This window comes from Ambystoma mexicanum, chromosome 2q, assembly GCF_040938575.1.
Source record: "Ambystoma mexicanum isolate Mex_15411 chromosome 2q, UKY_AmexF1_1, whole genome shotgun sequence".
Classification (NCBI taxonomy): domain Eukaryota; kingdom Metazoa; phylum Chordata; class Amphibia; order Caudata; family Ambystomatidae; genus Ambystoma; species Ambystoma mexicanum.
The window spans coordinates 462296711-462317480 of record NC_090924.1 but is presented as its reverse complement, the minus strand read 5'-3'; the positions used below and the strand labels follow the sequence as shown (position 1 = coordinate 462317480).

The window sequence follows — 20770 nt, the reverse complement described above, 5'->3', positions numbered from 1 at the left end:
AGGTTAAGTATCTGAAAAGCTCATTATTTAATGCTAACCACTTCTCTTCTAAATGAAATATTTTGAAATGAATTGATTAACTATTGGCGCAAGCCTCTACTCCTTACAGAATCGACCTTTTAAGATGGCTTTCTCAAACTGTGGCTGCATGTATTGTTTCCTTAGTTTGTAGAAGTGACTCCTCTTGATGGATGTATACATTTCTTGCCATTGTAGGTCCAATTCCTCCCCTCACCTTATTGTCTTCTTTCTGTTCCCATCATAGGTGATTCCTAACAGCCTCAGGGAGGCCACAGCCAGCAGAGACGATGCCATCTGAGCATCGTAGAAGGGAAGGTCGACGGTCTATCTTTAGCAGTCCCGAAAGAGATTGTCGGCGGCCTATCTACAGGAGCCCTGATAGGGATATTCGGAGACCTATCTACAGGAGCCCAGAGAGGGATGGTCGGAGGGCCATCTTCAGTCCTGAGAGGGATGGTCGGAGGAACATTTTCAACAGCCCAGACAGGCACAGGCGTAGGGAGATTGATAGACGGTAAACAATACATTTTTTTTAGTAAATTGCGAAGGTCCACTTCCGTCCAGTCACTGCCCACCCATTCAAATGGTAACTCCCTTGACCTTGTTATCCCCTCTCAACTCTCCGCCTCTAATATTGCCACTGCTCTTCTCCCTAATTCCATCGTCTTTGCCTCAGTCCCCACTCCTCCATCTACAACTTCATTACCAAGTGCAAGTTTCCCTTGTCCAAATTCCCGAGCTACCTCTGACCTACATAACTCTCATCCAGTGCAAAATTCACTGTTCCATCGACTGATGAAACCTTCACTAACTTCAATGCTGCTCTTAACTCTCCCTTCTCTCACTAGCGTCTTACTACATTCTTTCCTAAATCCTCCACAACCTTGGATAACATCTACCATTCCCACCGTGAAAACAGCGAGGGGAAAACCTTCAAACTTGGCAAAGATCTAGATGCACCTTGAATCTTAAACTCTATCCGACTGCTCTTCAAAACTACTTTTCTGGACTTTCAAAGAACTGAAAAACTACGACCACCAAAAAATCCCGTGCCTAACAAAGACAGATTGTACCATACAAAGTCAAAATGCTCAAAGCGAAAGACCTACTACAATGAATGGATCGCAGAAGCGGGCAATACCCAGAAAGAAATGTTCAAGATCATAAAACCCTTCTATATGTAACAACTCATTGATCCATGCGACAATCTTGCTGATCACTTTAACAACAAAATCACAATCATTCAGCTAATCATACAAAGCAAGCCAAAAAGTCCCACAGAGCACTTCAACCAGCCAACACTGGAGACAACGACCAGACTAAACTGTTATACCTAATAAATCAAATGGACGACTTCAGACGCAGGCAAACCTGCGCTCCTGCTGCTCCTGCTGGTTTATCCACAGCCTTTGATCTGGTCGATCACAAGACCCTTTGCCATCACCTCCCCGAAGGCCTGTGCTTGGATCACATAATTTCTACAAGAAAGGGCCATGAAGGTCTTCTCTGATTTGTCATGTTCCAATCCAAGTCCCATTAAATGTGGAGTTCCACAGGGCTCGTGCGTTGCCCCTACCCTCTACAACCTATTCACGAGGCCTCTGTTCAACATTCTGGACGCACTGGGCATCTCATACACTATCTATGCTGATGACACCCAAGTGCTCATCCCACTTTCGGGGCATTACAAGGCCGATAGGAACACCCTCAACTCAATTTACTCAACGATCCAATCCCGAATGGCAAAAAACTGGCTTTGCCTCAACAGCAAGAAAACCCAACTTCGGTTAATTGGCTCCCCGGCCACCTTGGGTAAACTGGACAAGCAATACAGCTCCTTCCCCCATTGATAATATCCCTATCATTTTGGACTCTAACTGGACGATGAATAGGCAGGTCAATGCCATTGTCTCCTTCCCGGCCTACCACTCCAAATTGCTTTGTGCAGCCAGACCTTTCCTATCCCAACAAAATTGCCTCACTATTGCTAGGGCAATAATCTGGTCATCACTGGACTACTGTAATGCTCCCTTTTGTAGGGACGTCCTGCAAGAATATTGCTAAACTACAACTAGTACAAAATAACGCTCTTGGGGCTGCCACAGGCATTTCAAAAAGGGACCACCTCTGAGGTGAGTAGGAAAGTCCACTGGCTTCCCGCTAACGAGAGAATTATTTTTAAAACCCTCGCCCGGATGCATAAATGTGTCCATGACGTAGCGCCCCCCTACCTGGTCCAAAGGATTACTAAACCAACCCCACTCAGGCCATACTCTAACAGGATCTTCATGCCCAAGACCCACAGAGTTTGTGCTGGCGGTACCAGTTTTCCGACCATGTCTTCCACATACTGGAACTCCCTCCCTCCCCATTTCAGGATAATAGCCTTTCGCAAAGCAATTAAGACCAGGCTATTTGTATGACGCTGCACTTGCACTGTCCCCCTTGCATCCCTTGTTTTTCTGTTCAGGGTGCTGCTGTTGCCCTATGGAATATGATAACCCCATGAAAGTGTTTGAATTCCATTCAAACACCTATAACTGATATTGATATTTGGCCTCAATCTACTGCTTCTGTTTGTAATCTACAATCCAATGCCAGATTCCTAACCACCTTTGTCTGTACATCTCATCCATCACCTGATATGTAACTATGCATTTGTACAAAGTAATATGTATGAAGTCACTTTTTGTTGGGCTGCATTCGCTGTAACCCTGAATCAAGCCTATGCCTCGATGCCTGCGGGATGTAGTGCGCTCTACAAATCTAAAAAAAAATAAAATAAAAAAATAAACCTCTTCCTGCCTATCGACCGATAAATTCAGCAACCTGGTGAGCAAAAGCAACAGAGCAAGTTCCCGAGCAGATTCCCTGCCCACCAGATGTCTACAAAGCCATCCTCGGTCCCTGTATGCTTAAGTCCCAGTGTCTGGGATTGTTTGATGTATGCAAGTATTGCTTATTTTGGGTTTGTGTATGGATTGGCTAGCCCGCTGGGTGTGCATAGTACTTGGGAGATGTGTTGGTGGGCAGCAGGAGCGGGGTAGTTAGTGACGCATGATTGATTTTTACCAATCCTATCTTGTAATACAGATGGTTAGTTTGATAAACTGTGACTTGTGGTTAATCTTCACAATTCTATCTAAAATGTGATGTGTGGCTTACTTCACAATTACATCTACATTCGACAAGTGGCTAGTTTTCAGTCTGATGCGCGGCTAATCCTTGCAATTGCTAAGTGCAGAATATGGCTACGTTACACAATTTGGCTAAATGCAAGATATGGCTGACTATCACAAATTGGCTTCATTTTAATCGGTATTAAGAGTGGTGGGATTTTAATGGAGAATGTTTGGGCTTACCTAAAGACTCCAACATTAACTCTGCATTAATATTACTCGATCTCTCAGCAGCTTTTGACATTCAAACATGCCGATCCCAATATTTTTCTAATCTTTTGATGCGTCAACACTTCTCTGGCTAAAATCCTTCCTGACGGAAAGAACAAACAATCTGGCTAGAGCCATTCAAATCAACCGCTCAGAAAGGAGTCACCGTGGGTTATTGCTTTCACTGTTGTTCTTGAACATTTTCATGACTCAAATGATCAACCATGGGGAGGACGGCGGGAGAGACATGGCCCTACCTGCTACAACTACGCAGACACCCAAATACGCTATAAAATCAACAACAATGAAGAGCAAAACCCAACACTAACCAACTGCCCCATTTGAACAAAACCAATGGATGAGCACCAACCGCTTTAAACTCAACCTGGACAAAACTGAAATCATGATTACACCCAATGACCTGGCAGAATTCACATTCTGTGGCCCGCCGAACTAGGTAACCCTGCCAAAAAAATCCAAGGTGGTAAAAAATCTTGGAATCCTAATTGACAATGAGCTAACACTAGAACCACAGGAAAAGGCAGTAGAAATGCTTATTCCACCTACACACGAAAATACTTCCATTCTCCATCACACACAGAATGCTCGTCCTCATCTCGGTGCTGGCGGAATAGACTCCGCCAACATCACCTACATTGGAATATACTCATTTCTGTTGACATAGCTAAAACAGATACAGAACGCAGCTGCAAGACTACTGCTTAAACTCACAAGAAGAGAACACCAACTCCCCCAACCCCCTCGAATGTTGCATTGGCTGCCAGTCAAAAAAAACAATTCTTCAAAATGCTCTGCATAACACACAGAGCGATCCACAGCCAAGGAGTGGAATGCATACAGGAGAAAATCACCATGAGCAAACAAACACGAACACTAAGATCCAGCAATGACATCCACCTGGAACATAAACAATGCTCAAAGCAAATATTTGACACTAACCTCAGACACGAAACACAAATTACAAACACACTTCCATCTCTCCACAACACACACAGGAATACTTGCATACAACACACAGGTGGAAATCTACCAAATCATATCAGCACACAGTGACCGATTTTTCCAAACAGAAGCTACCAACAGCACATCAAAGCTCTCTTGCGCTTCTCCCTTACTCCACTAACCTTGCCAACCCCCTTCCTTTTCAGATACACCCGAGCACTTGGAGACCATGAAAAATGGCAGCGGTACAAGTCCCGTATACATAACGTGATGTCTCATTTCTTCTGCATCCTCTCAACCTAGGCGCCTCCAAAAATCTCTCCAACTCAATTCTGACCCCCTAAACCCTCCTCCATCCCTTCTACTTTAACAATCTAGCTCTACTTTACTTCAGAAATTGCCAACATTCAAAATAAACTTGCAAACGTACCTTATCTCCCTCACCTGCTCACTTTTCTCCACCACCTCTACCCTCCTCTCCTGTGACAATGTTTTCCTTTTCCCCAGTAACCTTGAATAGATTCTTGACCTTCTCCTCAGAGCTAACCCTTCATATACCCCCATTGACCCTCTACCCCCACACATACTGAAACTCCTAGCTCCCAGTGTTGCTTCATATCTGACTTCCCTCTTCAACCCCCCCCTGTTGACTGTGCCACTTTTCCGTCATCCGACAAGTCAACTACTGGCATCCCTATTCTTAAGAAACCTGTCGGTAGATGTAGTTTTCAACTGACAAGCAGAGTTCCTTGACGCACACAACATCCCGGATCCTCTTCAATCTGACTTTCAACCTCTGCACTCAACTGAGTCAGCTCTCCTTAATGTCAGCAACTACATCTCTTCCACTCATCAAGCTAACCATTTATCTTATTCTCAACCTCCCTGCTGTCTTTGATACCGTCAACCACTCCGATCTTCTCCAAACACTATCCTAGGCATCAGTGACAATGCCCTCCCTTGGTTTGCTTCATATCTGGCCCCCAGACACTTCCAAGCTTAACTCACACCCCCCCTTACTGTTGGTGTTCCCCAAGGGTCCGTCTTTGGCCCACTTCTCTTCACTCTAACTCTGCTCTTGGCACCTTGAGCTCCTGTGGCTTCTCCTATCAACTCTTCGCTGATGACACTTAGATCTTCTATTTTCCCTCCTTATCTGACAAGCTACGGTCAACAATATCTGTCTTTCTGCCATCAAATACTGGATAACATATCACTCGCTCATGCTCAATTCCACTAACGCGGAAGTTATCTACTTGCCGTCCAAACAGGCCATCTCTTCCCCTCTTCCATTCTTCTCTCCTGACTACCTTCCCTACTCTTGCTCTAAACCTTGGTGTCGTCTACGACCCATCTCGCAACTTCTCACTCCTCTCCAGATCTGCCACTGCATCCGGACTTAATTTCCACCACGTCAGAAAAATAAGACTTCTTCATCCCTTCAACACTGCTAAGCACCTAACCTCCAAGTAATCTCCCGATCTGACTGTCAGTCTACTCTATGGCCTACCCAACTATGCTTTTTCACCTCTTGATGAAGTTCTCAACTTTGCTGTCCGTAGACTCGTCAACCTTTGCCGCTTCACATCCACTTCCCCAGCCTGGCTGGTTATCTGAGACAGAGGGCAAAGTACCAACGTATTCTCATCTTCAGAACTATACACTGAATTGCCCCACAATATCGATCGGCTGATCTCAATCCCCACTCTCCCCCCTCGCTCCCCGCAATCCTCCTCGGCTCACCTCCTTGCCACATCTCATGCCACTTGCGCTCCCTCTCGTGCCTCTTTCTCTCCTTGCTTTGTACTCTCCCTCTCTGCACTACTCCCACTGTATCTCTATTTGAAGCTCTGCTTGTTTCTGAAGAACCACTTGCATAGCATTCTACGCCACCTCATCTACCCCTGCCTCTCTACGATAACCCCACTGCACCTATCCCTCACCCCTTCATCCCAAAACCTAGCACTTTCTACACTATCCTGATATCATGCTCTACTCTCCTAGTCCCTGGGTTGTGTTTCTCCTTCCGCCGCATCATCTGGTCTTGTATCCACATCCACTTGCCCATTGCTAAGGACACTGGTCCTCAGTTTTGCAAATCAATGTTACATTTTTTTCAAGTATTTTTGTGCCGAAAATGCATTGTTTTCCCTGTAATCATCATTAAATAAAGGTGAATTATTTTCAGCAGTAGCTCTTAACTTTTTTTTTTTTCTCCTCTCCTCCAGGTATGCCATGCCAAGCAGTCCAGAAAGGGGTGGTCGGAGATCCATCTTTAGCAGCCCTGAGAGACTGATACGTAGGGAGCATGATCGACGGTAAGCAATCCCTCTTCCGTAGCATGTGGCAATCCTTTCCAGCTATAGCAGTTCTAAGGTAGTTTGTGGCATTAACTATCCTCCATGTGCCTAGGCTTTAAGAGACACTCAGTGTCCACCTGACAGTCTCCTCCCTTTCGGAAGCACTTAACATCCAGCAGGAATTAATCTGATGTAGGTGACCAGAGGATGGTCCAGTGTAGTCCGAATCTCATGTCTTTCCTTCATTTCCTTATTCTCTTCTGGAGGCAAACACTGGGTCACTGCAGTTTGACAGCACCACCTGTCCTCCGTCTTGCTCCTAGCTAGGTGTTTTGCTGGATATACTTTGGAATCTACTATTCTATTGGTGTAACATACCTTTCATTCGAATGAATTGTGTACTCCCAAGTATTCCTTATCTATGATGGTCGTATTTCTGAAGCAGCAAAGCTGGCGAGATTTTTCTTTCGGAAGAGGGCGCTGTGCACCTCGAGGGCTGCTGTGGCGTGTCAATGTCACCATTAGTACAAATAGCTTGTGCCGCGCCCGTTGGCTTCAGTACCGTTTTTCTGAGTTTCGCTTTGAGACAACGGCGTGCTTATTTTTTTCCTAGTGAAAAAAAATATCTCCTACTCATTCGACCCCTAAGTCTGGTTTCAAAAAGTGTCATGACTATGGGACAAAAATGGTCATCACCGATCCTCACTGGGTTTGCCTTTGGTGTTTGGTTGAAGACCATCGTATCGACGACTGCGGCTCCTATCATTCTATGACTGAAAAAGCTCTTTGCGAACGAAAAGGTAAATTGGCGGTGGCGCAGGAAGCTTCGAAGGGCTCTTTGAAGAAATAAACATCCAAAGAGGTCTCGATCGAGGAGTCTGTTCAGACATTCTTCGACTTCTTAGTAGAAGAGACATCGTCAGACACCTCCACTGAGGTGATACGATGCCCGACTAGGTCTGATTCCTCCAGCAAGTGGAATGCTTTCAGGGTGGAAATGATGTAAATCTTTGAGAACGCGGCCTCAACACCCTCAAAAGAGCCTTGCAAGAGTCAGACTCCATGTCGCTCCCTTGGACGACGCATGCAGGTCAAAAACTACTTCGGCAAGTAGTAAATCAGAGTCTCGACACTCTGGACCAAAAAGTCGAAAGGCTTCGACCCGGGAATCGAGTCGATCCCCGGTTCTGTCGAAGAAACATAAAACGTTGAGTTTATCGACGTCTTCATCGGTGTCGATCGCTTCGACGCCGAAGGTCAAAGGCATCTCACTTTGTGAAACCGACCCCTTTGACGGTCCCTTGGACTCCCTCGAGGGAAATTCCGGTGCAGGAAAAAACTACACACCTGTACCGAGTCTGACTTTTTTTTTTTAGTCCATGTACTCTATTTTTGAAGAGGACAGTGCCTCTGAAGGGGATGTTTCTCCGTTAGGAGTCAAATTAGTTTCTAGAGAAGTTCCTGAGGAACTAATTGATCCTGAGTCAAGGTTGAAAGACCTCTGCGACTCCCTCCACTCTGCCAGTGGTCTAGATACGTCACCAGAGTTGAGTTTACAAAACCTGACCCTTCAGAACATGCTGATTCAGGGTACAGGAACCTTATGAACAAGGTGACTGAATTCACGGGTTGGAGCAGGGCCTCCACAACCTTCGAGCAGGTGGACATCCTGAATCGGGGTCCACAAAAAGACTCGGTTCTACCCTTCCATAGGGCCTTACAAAGGAAGGTAGAAGCTAACTCGGAGACTCCTGAGGCAAGTTCAGCTATTGCTTTACTGGAAAGTATAGACCATCTTCCACTGACCCTGATTATCTCTGAAAACACCTTACACCTGAGTCTAGTGATCAAGGCTGCGACTGCTTCCAGACAGCCTAGATGGGATAAGAAAGTAGATGCTTGGGCCCGCTAGGTGTTTACTTTGGGCACGAATGTCACCTGTACCCTAGCCAGGTTTACCCATCCCCTGTGGGGCTGAACATATTCCAGAAGACGAAGAAAGGGAAGGCTTTCTGAAAATTAAGGATGGCAAGGAGGTGATGCGGTGGGGGAGTGTCTCCAGGTAGGGCTGGATACTGCTGACAGCATCAGCAGAGCCATGGCTGCAAGCACGGTACTGCGCAGATTTGCGTGGTTGAGAAAGTCGGTTTGCACCGGATGTGCAGGCCAAACTTCTCAACATGTTCGGCAGCAAGGCGGACCAAAGCTTGGAGAAGCTGCAGACCTCCAGGGCGGTGGTTAAGTCCCTTAGCATCTCCATTTAGCAACCTTATTCGGTCTCATCTTCCTGGAGAGCTTGTTCTTTTCATTACTACTCCCCCTTTGGTAGAGGAAAAGGACAGGCTGTACAGAAAGGACAAACGAAATTCCCTCGTGGTGGACGAGGTAAGCGTGCAAAATCAGCCTCAGCAGTGTCATCTTTACCCTCGGCTCCTGCTGCAGCCACCTCCTAAACCACTCTGAGGCCTTGGCCCACAAGACCCTGGTGGGAGGCAGAATCTCTCAGCATCTGGCGGGCATTACTTCAGATGCTTGGGCACTGGAAACAGTATCCCAAGGCTACTGACTTCCTTTTCTAAAGAGGCCTCGCTATCATCCACCGGGAGCCAGCTCTGTCAAAATTCCAGATCTGCTCCTTGTGCAGGAGATATTAACCCTGCTAAAGAAAGGTGCAATAGAGCATGTACCAGTAGTGGAGAGAAACAAGGGTTGGTATTCCCCTTATTTTCTCATTCCCAAGAAGGATGGAGGACTGAGACCTATCTTGGACTTAAGAAACTTGAACAAGTTCCTTGGGAAGGACAAGTTTAAGATGGTCACACTTTCTCAGATCCTTCAGGCTCTGCAACTACAAAACTGGTTGGTATCATTGGACCTTCAGGATGCTTACTTTCATGTGCCAATCCATCTCAAGCACAGCAAGTACCGGAGGTTCGCTGTTGGCGACTCATCAGTTTCGAGTTCTGCCATTTGGTCTAACATCTGCCCTGAGTATTTTCACCAAACTGATGGCGGAGAGAGGGGGGGATTCATGTCTACCTCTATCTGGACTATTGGTTAATCAGGGCTCATTCACCCGAACAGGCACAGGAACATCTGAGGATCACATCAATTACAAGAAGTCCCATTTGATTGATTCATTTATTTATAGAGCGCTTTACACTAAGGCGCTGTACAGTGGAACATAATACAAAGTAACAACAAAATAACAATGGAAGCACAATTACATCATGAATCGTTCGACAAAACAGTGCATAGAGCAATTAACTGAAGGGGGGTGGGATTGGGTGTGGGGGAGTGGAGATGAGTTGGACGAGGAAAAATGGAAGGGAGAGAGCGGAGGAGCAGGAGAGGGGAGTGAGAAATCCGGGGGGAGGAGGGAGGGTAAGTAGAGAGGGCTGAGGGGGGAGTTTTCAAGGAGAATGGAGGAGGGATTTAAGGGAAGTGCGAAATGAGGTGAAGGTCGTGGTAGAGCGGATTGTGAGAGGGAGTGAGTTCCAGTGCAGAGGTGCAAGGAGTTGGAAGGAGTGGAATCGGGAGAAAGCGCAGGGGGGTGGAGGTTCAGTGAGAAGGAAATGGTGAGCGGAACGAAGGGAGGGGGAGTAGGAGAGATAAGGAGGAGCAAGACCATGGAAGGATTTGAAGACCAGACAAAGTAAAATTTTAGCTGTAAGTGGGATGGTAGCCAGCCAAGGTAAGACAGCTAGGAAGAGATGGAGTTACGGGAGGTAAGGAGACAAAGGTTACCTTTTTTGATACCTTTCCAAAGGCTCCAGTTCATTAGAGCGGTCTTGGATACTTCCTCGGGCAAAGCCTCGCTTCCCGAGGTGAGAGCTCAACACATTCTGCAGATGATAACAAAATTCCAAAGTGCTCAGTGTCTACCGGCCTATGATTTTCTGAGGTTGCTCGGCCTCATGGCATCATGCATTTTTCTGGTGCCGAAGGCCAGATTGAGAATGAGATCCCTTCAATGGGCCCTCAGGACTCAGTGGTCCCAGTTTTCGGGTAATATGTCAGATCATCTGCAGGTTCCGAGCAAAGTTGCTCAAGACCTTCTATGGTGGGCCTGTAAGGACAATATTCTCAAAGGGGAATCTTTTTGGCAGCCATGGCTGGAGATAACTGTAGTGACGGACGCCTCACTCACGGGGTGGGGAGCCCATGCCAACGATCTGACAATCAGCGGTCGTTGGTCTCCATTGGAGTCCAAACTACATATCAACCTTTTAGAGCCGAGGATAATCCGACCGCACTGAATGCTTTCCTGCCCTCTGTACCAGGAGAGAATGTATTGATAATGACGGACAACACAGTGGCCATGTCCTACATGAACAAGAGAGGCGGCGTAGGGTCACTACCACTGTGCAAAGAGGCAATGCAGCTCTGGTTCTGGGCAATACAAGAAGGAATCTCTCTGTTGGCTGTTCACCTATCTGGAGAGCAGAACACTGCGGCAGACACTCTGAGCAGGCAGAGCAGTCTCCCACGACTGGGACCTAGCTCAGGAAGCCCTTCAAGAGATCATTTCCCTTTGGGGGAAACTCTCGTGGATCTGTTTGCGACCGAGGTCAATCGAAAGTGCGATCAGTATTGCTCAAGGGAATTTCCTCCAAGAGGAGCTCTAGGAGAAACATTCGTAGTGGACTGGGAATTTCCACTCCGGTACGCGGTTCCTCCAGTCCCCGTGATTCCTCACGTAACCGGGAGGTTTAGAAAGTTCAGGAAAACCATGATCCAATTACCCCGGATTGGGCCAGAGGACGTGGTACACGGACCTTCTGGACATTTCTAATCTGCCCTCCAATAAGCCTTCCACAAAGAGAGGATCTTCTCTTGCAAGAGGAAGGTTGGGCTCTTTATCAAGAGGTCAAAACACTCAGCCTTCATGCATGGTTTCTGAGAGGCTGAGATATAAGGATTGGGACCGCCCGGACGACGTAATGAAGATTTTGCTTTCAGCCAGAAGGCCAGCAACAAAATCTTTGCACTAGTTTCGGTGGAATAAGTTCACTTACTGGCGCAAGGACAACATGCTGTCCTTCCTATTGCATCTGGCCAATCTGGGGCTCCAAATTGGTACAGTAAAAGGATACTTGGCTGCGCTTTCCATCTTCAAGCGCTCCTCTGAGGAGGTTTCTTACTTCAAAATTCCATTAGTTATCCAATTTCTGAAGGGACTCACTAACATGTACCCTCCAGTAACATTTCATGTCCCGGCCTGAGATTTAAATCTTGTGTTAAAGTTTCTAAAGGTATACCCTTTGAGCCTTTACATTCCTGCCCATTAAGGCTCTTGACATTGAAAACTGCCCTTCTTGTGGCATGAACATCAGCCCGCAGGGTAAGCGAGTTGCAGGCTCTTTCATGCAAAACTCCTTATACTATTTTTCATAAGGATGAGGTAGTTCTTAAGGTAAAACCATCTTTCTTGCCAAGAGTAGTTTCTGATTTTCACCTGTCGCAAAAAAATACTTCCAACTTTCTACCCTTTACCTCATGTGGGTAAAGAGGAGGAGAGATTACATAGATTGGACCCCAAAAAGGGCTCTGAGCTTTTATATTGCGAGAATGGTGAAATTACGCCAGGATGACCAGCTCTTTGTACGATATACTGGTCCTAAATTGGGATTAGATGTGACAAAGCAAACTATATCCCACTGGATTACGCTAACCATTGTCGAGTGTTACAAGCTAGCAGGGAAGGATACGCCGGAAGGGCTTAGAGCTCATTCCTCGAGGGCCATGTCTACTTTCGCGGCTCTTCGGAGAGGGGTCCCCGTATTGGCAGTTGCTCAGCTGCAACGTGGGTGTCAATTCATACTTTAAGCATTACTGTTTAGATTCTTTATCGTCCCAAGCAGGCCTGTTTGCTAAAGCAGTACTTCATTCCATCCATGATAAAACTAAATAGCACTCCCATCTTCTATTTTCTTACTGCTTTGGGAGGCTATCATAGATGAGGAGTATGTGGGAGGACACAATCCATTCGAAGAACAAGTTACTTACCAACTGGTAACATTTTTTCGACTGGATGTTCCTCACATATCCCTCATCGCCCCACCCAACCTACCCCACTGTAAAATTTACGTGATTTACACTTTCCGTTTGCGAAGAGCTTAGTCTGAGGCACACCTGGAAGGTTCCTGTAATTATAACGTAAAACAGAACTGAACCCAAGGGGCGCGGCGCAAGCTATTAGTACTACTGGTGACGTCGACACGTCATGGTGGCCCTCGAGGGACATCAATGCCACGGCCTTGTGCACAGCGCCTGCTGCCTAAGAAGCAGTGAAGCTGACGAGATAAGACTATCATAGTTGAGGAATGCGTGGAAGGAACATCCAGTCGAAATAACATTACCAGTTGGTAAGTATCTTGTTCTTGTTACTCTTTGTGTAACACTTATACTGGGCCTTATTGTCATAGAAGATTCTTTTCATTCTGAATTAACGTTGCATAATCTAGTACAAAAGTAAGTAGTCTACAACCAGTTTTAAACAGATGCATTGTAGTTTGGGCCATCTGGCTTTTTCTGATTAATTCCCTCAGGTAAGCAGTGTCTGATATTGACAGTGGTGCGGTTTATTGCCCGTTACCAGGTGTTGAATGTAGATAGTTTGGATTTAGTATTTTTGACGAATTGGATTCTGGTCTGCAGAAGTGCAAGGATTAGTATAGGCTAAAATGTCCACTCAGCCCCCAGACTGCTACAAACCAAGAGCCAACACCATCCTAAAGGTAAAACCGTCAGTTTTTAGACTGTGGCTAATCCCATGAAGTTGTCACTGCTTCCGAAGGGGAGCCCCTTCCCATGAGTCCAGGGTGGTGAGGCCGCTACCTGGTGGTTCCCCCTCGGGGTGGTGAAAGCTCAAGGAGGGGTTCCAAAGCTGGGAAAGGAGGGAACCCTAACTCAGTGGGAGGAAAGCAAGGACATGCATGGACTTGTGTTGAGGCTTGCGAGGAGAGTTAACCAAGTCTACAGAAGGGAAAGCTAAGGCTGGAATTTCGGGTATGGGACTTGCATCCAATTAAAGAGAATTACACACAGTACTTGGCAGGTTAGTGAACCAAGTTTGTATGACCCACTGCAGCTTGGAAAGTGCATCCAAGCAGCTCTTCTTTGTCACAGTACTTGGTGAGAGGGAACCAGGTCTGCACCCAAGAGGCAAGGACCCACAACCGCTTGGAAAGAGCATGCAGACTGTTCTTCAGCGCAGTACCTGGCTAGAGGAAGCAAAGACTTTCAACCAGGGTCTGGGACCCCATGGAACTAGCCACATTTCATACCAAGACAAAAAGTCCTTTTGTTCAGCGGAAGTGAAGCCATTCCTCTGGACCAATAAGGTATCTCTGTTTTAGTTAGTTTAGTGTGTAAGGGACAGAGTTAGGATGTTGACACTGTACATTTGGACTTTTACTTTGGAAATTCTGACACTATTTATTGCTGTTGAGCCTGGGAAACTCCTCTTGGAGTTGGTGCAAGATAGTTTTCTTTTCCTTTTTTCTCTTGAATAAACGTTTATAGCAAACACTATGACCCCTACATGCTTCTTACTTCTGCACCCTTACTAGATAAGCCTCCTTTGCCTTTTGTGGTAATGTGGGTCGAGGGAATGCTATCCTTTTAAGAGGGATGTGAACGTGATTCAGTTGCGACTGTGAAATGTCAGGAGTGTACAGACGTGTGGCTTTCCATCTCACTAGTACTTTTTATTAATGGACAGAAGCATATTTTTCCCTGCGCTAAGGACCTCCACCTAACAAAACGAATTAGGGTGCATGTCACTAATCAGTGAGAATCCAATTCCGTTTCATTCCACTGTCCAAAAGTAACCTATTCTAACCCTGCCACTATTATAACAAAAAAAAACAGGCAGATGACTCTCTTCTCCTGTAAGGCGATTCTTCACCAAGTCCCATTCAATAAAGTAGTTCTTGGTAACTACGTTGATTAGACAGTTCTATTACTGGGCTCTTGAAGGCTTCAAGCGTCTTTTCCTGGATTAATCTTTCGTTCCTTATTGTATTTCTCTTCTCTTACACTCTTTTCCTTTCAAAGGATAACCTTTACCAACAATCGGAACCTATCCCATGGCTTCCTGAGTTCTTAATTTTTACTTCACACTTTGGTTTCACTTTGGCGTTGGCCCTTGTTTTATATTTCAATCTGGTCTCTCGGGTTTGTCCCTCTGTCTCTTTGATCTGGTAATATGAGTGCTTCCCTTGATCTCCTGGATGACCAACCTTCCAGTAAAAATTGTCATTCAAAATTAGTGTCTTAACTCGGACGAGTATGGGTGTGCTAGTCACGATTCTCCTTCTCGCTATACAATCTCCATATCTGATCTTGATTGGAACATGTTTGAGCGTACCAGTAATGATCTCTCCAGTCCCTCTCCCGGGACTCTCATTTTCCCTGTTATCTTTTTGCTCTCTTGTTCTGGGCTATAACGCTTCTCCAACGCCACATGTCTGAAGTCTTGGCAGTACTTCACCTTCGCACAGGACGCTGCTGCTTCAGTGTTCCTTCAGGATGCTTCTCAAAGCAACTTCTCTCACTCTTCTCCGAGTCCCAACCTATTTCCTTTATTATGCTTTTCTGGGCTTTCTCCAGCATAATGTTACTGTGGTCTGTATTGCCCCATAGGTATTTTTCCTTGTCTCGGTATCTTTTCCCTTGGAAGAATAGTCAGTGTATCCTGATGGCAATAACACATGTTGGTATGTTCTTCATACCCTTCTTCACTAGATGTCTTTAGAGGTATGTTGATGGTTTGTTTCTTAGGTAGTTCCTCATCAGAATGGAATTCCTTGTCCCCAAAGGGGGAGTCTCTCTGGTCGAAGTCCCGCTTTCCTCTACCCTTAGGGAGTGTATTGCGGAGTGGGCTCACCTCCCTAGCCTCACAGGGAAAGCCTCCCCACTTGGGGAGAAGTGACTGGGTCGTGTGACGAATTACAGGAATCCAAGCTTAACAGTCAAACTAACAGGAATGTCCAATCAAGGGTCAATAAAAACGGATGTACTTAAATAAAACGCACCATCTGCAAAGTAACTAAATTGAAAAACACTACCCAAAACCCACCTCTGAGAAAAGAACAGAGAATAAGCAAATATAGCACAATGCTGTACTCTTGAGTAATGAATCGGGTGTATGGCAAATAAAATAAAAACCATAATATTCTGTAAAAAAGGTAAATTTCTTGGATGCAAAAAGGGAATTGGTGACCTAACCGGCCTCTAGGGATCAGAACTGGACCATGGGGCAGGTGTTAGCACATTTCTGAGAATTCTCCCTATGTCGTCCTACCTTAGAGACCCCCAGCAACTTTTCTGGATTTTGAGGACTTTTTTTAAACCTGGAGAGAGTGAGACCCTTTACCACTGTCATGTATTTTAATGTGGTTTTTGAACTCTGTTTCTTTTGGTTGTGGAGTCTGACAAACTCCAAAAGCATCATCTTTTACATTGTGTCACACAGCACCTTCAGTGCAGTGGCACAGGGAAGTCTTTCAGATTTCCCCAAGGTTAAAATACCTTCTCTTGGAAAAACGACTGTTTCCAAGAGCAGTAAAGTGAAATTGACTTAATAGGGTGCTGGAGGGCTTACTTAGTACCCCTTTTGTCTAGCTTCTCATGTAACATTTGTATGTTATCCTTTCCTCAATGAATGGCTGGTGGCAGTACATTTAACTACTGTGGTGTGCATTTACCCCAGGCTGCGTTCGCAGCTGCAGTAAAGCACCCATGGGTGCCATTTTTGTCAAAATGACCCTGGTCTTCTTTTTTTGTCATTTCGTCTTGGAAAGGTCCTTCTTGAGATTTACTCTGCGTGCCAATCCAGGTTTGGTCCCTTTGTTTGCTTTGCTTTTGGCGGGATTCACGAGTCTGGTGGGGGCAGGAGGTGAGGGAGATACTAGAACTCCCTGTGCTTGGTCTCCTAGGAGACCCAAATACACTCTGTAGTGATTGGCCGGCTGACTGTCTGGCAAGGACAGCCACCCTGATGGGTAACTGACAGCTAGACTGGAATGAATAGGGCTTTTGGCTTGGAAGGCAGTTGACCACTGGACGAATGAACTGAAGAAGAACTTGAAGAGGACGCCTGCTGCAACTCCTGGACCGTTGGTTTTCCCGGTGAAACCCTGCTGCTGTGCTGAAACTCTAAATTCGTATCGACAGAGAAGCCCCTCCAAGGACGACTTCTCCTCTTGAGTTGGTGGGACCAATCAACTCCAAAGTAAGCCACGTGGACATCCTTCTCGGAGCGGTTGAATTTCCAGAGTTGCTGCTGGAAATCAAAGCGCCAGCGCGAGGAACACCAGATTGTGTGCGTTGCTTTTAAGTTGGCCAAGAGCTCCAGGAAGATCCTCCGGAATCCTGGGAAGCAGGACTGACCGAGCCTGAGCCACTGAACAGTGTGCTGGACCCCAGATGCAAGGAAAGGCCACTTCAACAGCCAGAAACTGCAGTGTTGCTATTTGCAGTAGACATGAGCTGAAACACTGAAGTGCCACTTGTTTGAAGATTGCCGATTGCGGTTGGTGACTGTCCCATTGCAGTGCAGGAGTCCCCAGAAGTCCTCCCTCTTGTCCCCACGACTGATGCTCAGGAACACCAGGATCTTCAGAGCTGCACAGGAACAGAAGTCATCTGCTGCATTTTTCTTCAACCTAAAGGTACTGTACACTCTAGAATTTGCCTCTTGTTGTGTAACTGCACGTGTTCTCTGTTGGTGAGACTTGTTGTGGTTGCTCTGTAGCGTTGCTGACCGCTTCTTTACTTCACAAGCCTGAACAGCTTGTGGCCCTACTTTGAATTCTTCTTTCTACAAAGACTTTTAAAACATCGTGCAAGACTTTTTCCTACCTCCCGAGAAGTGCTTCAGTGCCACATTGACTTTTGCTCAAATTGACTTTGGCTTCGCCGGGCTCCCTGAATGATGACTCTTCCCTCTGTGAACGTGTTTGGTCTTCCCAAATGGGAAAGTGTTAACTAACTTCGCATTGAGGGGTTTACAAAAGTACTTGCCTGCTTTGAGAAATATTTGTGAGACCTCTTGTGTCATAATAACCTTTCCCTTTTGACAAATGGACTATTCTAAATGCAACAGTGATATATTCATGTCCCCAGCACCCTAACTATTGAAGTCACCTGAGGGTGTAGGTAGTGTCTGTCGGCGATCCCCAAAGGGTACTTACTGATTTAGAAATATTAAGTGTGTACTTTTGAAGTCTATTTGAGTGTTACTGTTATATTGCCCTCTTCTGAAGAAGGCTTACTGAATGACTGATAAATTAATAATTCTTTATTCAAGAAACCTTGTTTATTTGAATACATGTCACTGTGAATCTCTTTTTAACTCCCCTACAGCTCACATTGACCCCTCTTGAGATGAGCCTGGCTGCTCAACATGCTACCAACCTGTGTAGTACAAGTTTATACCAAAGGTTGGGTTCCTATTGTCAGGAGGTCTGGGTAGATGTAGTGCACCCAAGGGTACTACATACAATCTTGCCTAACACCCGGCTTTGAGCATTAAAGCGAGCAAATCGAGCTCTGATCTCATATATTGGATTTTGTATGCCCAAGTAGAAAGCGGGTGTCTAGCAGGTTCAAATGCAGTAGCTCTGCGGGGTTCAGAAAAAGCATTCAGCGAAGCAGATCGGGGTGCTCACACGATTGCGCATGGGAGTGGTTAACAAAACAATGATCGCAGACACATGGTCTGGCGGATGATCTAATGGTGGTTTTGCATCCTCTTGTTCTATCACTACAGTGGTGAAAGAAAGAAAACCTAAAGGACAAGCCTCCAGCTGGAGGGGAAAACAGTTCTAAGACAGTACTACATGACTGGGGAGGGAACAAACTCTCCGGGGCTGTCCAAACTATCTGGAGGTGGGCTCTGAAACGCATGCTTCTCCTACCACATGTTTCCAGGGAGCACAATTCTCTAGCCGATGTGCTAAGCAGTAGCAAAGAACCTCCATCAAAAAACGAATGGCAGTTGCATACAAACGTCTTACCCAGCGTTTTCACAAACTGGGGACATCCAGCCATGGATCTCTTTGCAACACAGAATGCACAATGCCAAGACTTTGCATCCAGTTATAACCAAACACAGTCCAATGGGAACACACTGTTGAACTGGTCAGGGAAATTTGTGCCCCCCCTCAACTCCACTTCTCAACAGGAAAGTCCACAAATTATACGAGGAACAGATCAACATGATCCTAATGGCACTTATGCGAGCACGTCTGATGTGGTTTTCACACCTGTTGAAAATGTCTTTGCCCGCCAAACAAACTACCATGCCCTTACAACGCATCACAGAATCGGGGGGGGGGGGGACACCTCTCAATCCGTGTCCTCAAACACTCAGCTTGGCAGCTTGGCTCCTGAGGTCATATAATTCAGACATTTAAATCTAGATCAAGGATGTGTGGACTTTATAAAAGAAGCACATAAACCAAACATAAGACACTATTTCAACAAATGCAAATGCTTTGTTTTATGCTGAAAATTCGCTCCCCCCCCGCATCAACCCTGTTGACTGTTCACCTTCGCACATGGCACACGTTTTGCTATATCACTCTAGGTTTGTCTCATTCCAAACAAGTGCACCTAGCAGCACTTTCAGCATTCACCACTTGACAAAGTAAAGTATTATGGTGGAACGTGCCCATAGTGAAAGCATCCATGGAGGGTGTTAAGCCATTTATACCCAACAGTTTCAAATCCAACTTCTGACTGGGGCTTTAATGCTGTACTAAAGCACATGAGAGCCCCCTTCGAGCCAATGCACAAATCCAGTCTTAACATCTCACTTATAAGACTGCTTTTGCCATTCCTTCAATAAGAAGAGTAAGTGAACTGCAAGCTCTGTTCAAGATTCTGTTGTCTTTATTCACAAAGACAGTGATGTTACGTACACATCCACGCTTTTCTCCTAAATGTATCTTAAGTGCAATGCCAACCAATCTATAGAACTTCCTGCTTTCTTCCAAAACCCAAAGAATTCAGCGGAAAAGAGCCTACATACATTAGATGTGAAAAGGACCGTCATGTGCTACCTAATAAAGACAGACGCTCAGAAAAACACGTTTTTTTGTGTGCCTCTTGCCTCAGGAAAATCTGCCATCTCTAAATGGATTGTCAAATGCATCCAACTGTTTTTCCCTTGACAAGAGAACTTTACCTTTCAAGCCCAGACCACATGACTCTGGGCACTGGGGCTACTCTAGCTTTCATTGTAAATATACCCTGAGATGCCATTTGCAAAGCTGGTATTTGAGTTCCATTTACAGTCACACACCACTGTCTAGCTACACATTCAAAAGGTGACACCTAGGTGGGTGAAGTGGTGTTAAAACTTTGCCGCTGTACCTTCAAAAAACCCACCACCTTCTCCAAGCACTGCTTGCAAATCTATACAAAGCATGCAATTGTAAGACGATTCAAAAGCTTCAGAAGGTCTTGTATCTCCTTAAATTCACATGCACCGACCCTTCCTCCCCTCATGGAGTTGAAGGTACATAGAAGAATCATAGATATTTCACACCTCACCAATGCTTTCCTAATATTCATGTGTACTATTCATATTCCCTCCTGTCGGAAACAAAACAATCGGAAGGACCTCAACACATGAGGGATCATGGTACAATACACATCACACTAGGGATAATACAAACCCACCCAGTTGACGTACTTTGAAAACAGGCTGTAAAATAATCTGCACCTACCACTAGATGGCTGCTATGCAAAGCATGCGAATCTAAGCAGATCCAAGCCTCAGAAATATGATTATGGTAAGTTATGCATGTCCTACAGTCACCATAGATTCTACATAAATCAACAATAGTTAAGTAACATAATGCAGTGAGATAGAACCAAGTCACAGGTGATGTTCCCTAGCTTCAGCAGTCCAATCTGTAGGAAGAGCGGGCCTGATATTGCTTCTCCCCAGAATGTATCTGATGCAGAAACATTACTTGTTTTGGTTATTGTTCAAAAGAAGAGATGCAACAAAATTACTGGGTAAGTAATGTGTTCTTATCGTCCAGGTTTTACTGCTCAGGTGCGACAACCAAAAAGCAG

General features: G+C 45.6%; 1 protein-coding gene across 4 annotated transcripts in view; it reads left to right on the top strand.

Moving 5' to 3' along the window:
• Window positions 1-20770, top strand: part of RBM10 (RNA binding motif protein 10) — a 464414-nt gene that overhangs the window by 33867 nt on the left and 409777 nt on the right. For all 4 annotated transcript variants that reach the window (XM_069647579.1, XM_069647578.1, XM_069647580.1 and 1 more), the window contains 2 exons: window positions 266-535; window positions 6602-6691. In XM_069647579.1, the coding sequence (XP_069503680.1) occupies window positions 309-535; window positions 6602-6691 (317 nt within the window). In that variant the 5' untranslated portion in view covers window positions 266-308. The remainder of the gene's footprint in view (window positions 1-265; window positions 536-6601; window positions 6692-20770) is intronic.